Source organism: Aplysia californica, unplaced genomic scaffold (assembly GCF_000002075.1).
Source record: "Aplysia californica isolate F4 #8 unplaced genomic scaffold, AplCal3.0 scaffold00033, whole genome shotgun sequence".
Lineage (NCBI taxonomy): Eukaryota > Metazoa > Mollusca > Gastropoda > Aplysiida > Aplysiidae > Aplysia > Aplysia californica.
In genome coordinates this window covers 1,091,548-1,095,603 of record NW_004797303.1, presented here as the reverse complement: position 1 = coordinate 1,095,603, position 4,056 = coordinate 1,091,548, and the positions used below count along the sequence as shown (strand labels likewise).

Genomic DNA, 4,056 nt, shown 5'->3' with positions numbered 1-4,056 from the left:
AACGCTAGACGCCTTTGTCGACAAAACAACTTTTATTTCATTATTGAATAGAAACAGTTAGTAAATCTTGTATTTCTAGAGGTCATTCTGGAAGCGCTAATCAAAATCAGTCAGAAATATATGTCTCTTCAGAGGCGCATGTAAGGAAGATAAAAAGGCATTTCAAGATTTCATAAAAGAGAAAGAACAATATATAGTAAGTTAGGAAACAATGACTTCAGGAAAATCTCCAAGCTACGGGCGACACAAGAACATCTAAAAAAAATCCAACAACCTAAAAACTAAAAGAAGGAAAGAACAAAAGACATCGTTATCAAGAAAACCAACGAATGTGAAAGTACGCTGAGGTTGCAGGAAACAGAAGAACGTCTCAAAACGGACGAATAACAAAATAGCATCATGCAAGATCAAAACCAAAATAAGAACTTCCTCAAATTCTCAGCAACAGAGTACATTTATATAGGCTGGAACCAACCTAACAATACCCTTCAGTTCTCAACAACAGAATCAAAAGCACGTCTATAACTATAAGTTGGAGCCAACAGAGCAACTCTCTCAAGTTCTCAGCAACAGAAGAAAACCAGTAAGTTGGCACTTCATCTATGTATAAGTTAGAGTCAACCTAGCAACACCCCGAAGCTTCTAACAGCACCAGAAAAAACTATATCGGTATAAAATATAGTCTAATAAGTTTTTATTCTATTTTGATTTATTTTTTGACACTTTAAGAATAATTGTTGTTATGAACGTTGATGCTCCTGGTATTTTTTCGAATCGCTTTTGAAAGAACAATCGGGAAAGGGATTATCGTTGGTTAGTTTGTTGGCGGTGTTGCGTTGTTTGTTTGGTTTTGTATTTTATCGTATGTGGTTGCGTTTGTTTTGTTTGGGTTTTGTTTGCTTTTGTTCGTTCATGCATTTGTATAATTTCTGTTTTATTCGTTTTTCTTTTGGTCAGTCTCCTAAACAATCTAAATGATAAAACATGGCTCGATTTTTCTGGTGTAAAGAACATCAGGGCGAGAGAAACATAGAAAAAGAGATATAGAAAGAGAAAGAAAGAAAGAAAGAAAAAGCTAAAGAAAGATGGAATCTAGATTGATTGATTGATTAAGTAGGTGTTTTACGGCACCGTCGACTCAGTTTTGGTCATGTATGTGCCTAAAAACATTTTACCGCCGAACATCTAGCACCGTAAAGATAAGATAGAAAGAGAGACTAAGAAAGTGACGGAGGAGAGAGAGGCAGAGAGAGAGGGAAAGAGAGAGAGAGAGAGAGAGAGAGAGAGAGAGAGAGAGAGAGAGAGAGAGCGGAAGAGAGAGAAAGAGAGAGGGAGAGAGAGAGAGAGAGCAGAAAAGAGAGAGGGACAGAAGATAGATAGATAGATAGATAGATAGATAGATAGATAGATAGATAGATAGATAGATAGATAGATAGATAGATAGATAGATAGATAGATAGATAGATAAATAGATAGATAAATAGATAGATAGATAGATAGATAGATAAATAGATAGATAGATAGATAGATAGATAGATAGATAGATAGATAGATAGATAGATAGATAGATAGATAGATAGATAGATAGATAGATAGATAGAGCAAGAGAGATAATAATAATAAAAATATTACCAAGCTATGTAATATCAAGTGAAACTGCCTGTAATTCAAGTTTTTATTTTGCTTCTAGGAGCGCTTTGGTCTTGGTCCAGTTGGAGACCTCTCCATAAGTCCGTTCACCATTGATCCCAGGAACATCCTCAAACGCCCTGTGTCTGGGCTCTCCTCTGACCTTGACCTTGACATCACCAAGCACATCCAAAAGTCTCAACCCACCACTGCCGCGGCAACTTCTCCCCAAGTGAGAAAGGAACCCGACACCCTTAACGCACCACCACCGTCACCCACAATACCTAAACTTACAACCACTCAAGCAGATGAAGAGAATGCTAATACTAGCATAGGCCTAGATCTAGCAACCGCTGCCTACGGCCTTATTCCCCCGGCGCCATCTTTGAACACTAGCTTCATCAGGGGAAATTACTCCTCGCTTGAGCTTGCTAGCTCGGTGTGGTTATGTGCCCTTGTCGAGGTCGCGTCTGCTGTACCGGAAAGCGTTGTGTTGAACATCACTCTCAGCACGTTGGTTTTGCTTTTCTTGCTTTACGCGACACAGATCAACATTCCCTCCGTGGTCACTACACTTCTAATTCTGGCTATGAAGCGATATATAGTTGATCATGTGGTACGACCTTATAGATCCATACATCTGCCCTCGGAAGTCGACTCAGACATCTCTATAAACTCGTTATCGGACGACACAGAATCGTTTGTCACCGTGGCAGGCAAAGTGCAGGCCTGAAAACCGCGCAGTGGCAGGCAAACATCTTTGTAAAGAAATTCACAAGTCTTCAGATTTTTTAAAAGTTGAAATAAGTTAACACACGTTCATATCACACTACCAGAAAGAGGCTATCTCCTAAACAGGGGATATAGGAGAACAACAGAAACAACAACAACAACAACAAATAGCAAAAAAGGCAAAAAGCAAAAGCTTCCCGAGGCACTTTGGCGTGACCTTTGACCCGCCTGACGTCACGGGGTCGGCCGTGTCCCGCGCTTGGAGTTTGTTCCAGACCGCGTGCCTGGTTGTGTCCTATTGCCTGATCGTGGTCGTCTGCCTGACCCATCCAGAAGCCTTTATGTTTGTCTGGGGTTTGATCCACACCTTCAGCAAGAGGCTTGTCCATATCCTCTGGTACCACGTGATTTGATCTGACCAATCCCCGAGCAAGAGACTTGTCCATATCATCTGGTACCACGTGATTTGATCTGACCAATCCCCGAGCAAGAGGCTTGTCCATATCATCTGGTACCACGTGATTTGATTTTACCAATCCCCGAGCAAGAGGCTTCGATTACATGATCTGATCAGTCCCTTAACAAGAGACTTGATTTCATCTTTTTTCACAGAGCATTACTTTCAATAACACCCCCCCCCCCCTCACCCCTCCTCAACGTTCCTCTCCTTTTTCCTTCGGATTCTTTTTTTTTTTTTAAGCAGTGAGTTATTAATCTCCCGCTTTTCTAATAGGCCCATTTTCTCACACTAACACAAACTTTCTAAAAGCTGTTTGAGGACAATTAAGAATATCTGAGTAGAAGCAATGGTCGAGGTGAATGATCGACAGGTCTTCACGTACACCGTTCTGATGCTTATTGTGGTGTCTGTTTTATTTCTAATTTACTTGGCCAGGAAACCTTGCCTATGATTCCATCAATATCAAGCACGGCGTTGAACTAACAGTATTGACTTCCCCAATGGACAGAAACGATTCGTAAATTATAGGAATTTGGATATTTAACTGCGTATTTTAACACTTCTTAGTGTGTTATCGGTTTTATTTATTTTTAGTTATCACACTTTTTTTTTTTACGCAGAGTTTATACATACACTAAACTGAGGTTTAAAGTTTTACTGTTGCGGAAAGGTTAAAGAGAAAAGGATTTTATATTTGATTGGTCTATGAATTACGAAACCATACAGAACGATTAGTTAATTCTAAGTGTTCCACTTTTTCGAACATATTAAGGACATACAAGAAGTTCTTTGTGGTCATAGGATTGTGAAAACATCAAGGAAAAAAACGAAGTTCTTCGTGGTGATAGAGTTCGGAAAACAAGATAGGAGAAAAGAGAAATTCCATGTCTTCGTAGGGTTACGACAACAGTAAGAGGAGTGAATAGAAGCTCTAGATCTACCTGGTTCCGTGGTTTCGAAAACGTTCAAGAGCAGAGAAGAAAAGGTTCTTTGTGATCATACTTTAGAGTTGCGGGCGAAACGTTAAGAGGGCAGAGAATCTGAAACAATGTGTGATGACGTGAGCATCTGCTGCGAGCCGGAATGGAGCGTGAGTTCGAACTGACGTCTGTGTTTTTCCTAGCATTGGTGTTGCTGTGTGCACATACTATTTCTTTGCTGCAGCAGCAACAACAGCAACAACAACAACAACAACAACAACAACAACCACAACAACACCAACACGAGCGACCTGT

General features: G+C 40.1%; 1 protein-coding gene across 1 annotated transcript in view; it reads left to right on the top strand.

Moving 5' to 3' along the window:
- The window catches only part of LOC101848721, a 2,560-nt gene extending 164 nt beyond the window's left edge, over positions 1–2,396 (top strand). The window contains exons 2-3 of the mRNA XM_005091652.1: positions 464–583; positions 1,691–2,396. Of these exons, the coding sequence (XP_005091709.1) occupies positions 464–583; positions 1,691–2,362 (792 nt within the window). The 3' untranslated portion in view covers positions 2,363–2,396. The remainder of the gene's footprint in view (positions 1–463; positions 584–1,690) is intronic.
- The last annotated feature ends 1,660 nt before the right edge of the window (positions 2,397–4,056 follow it).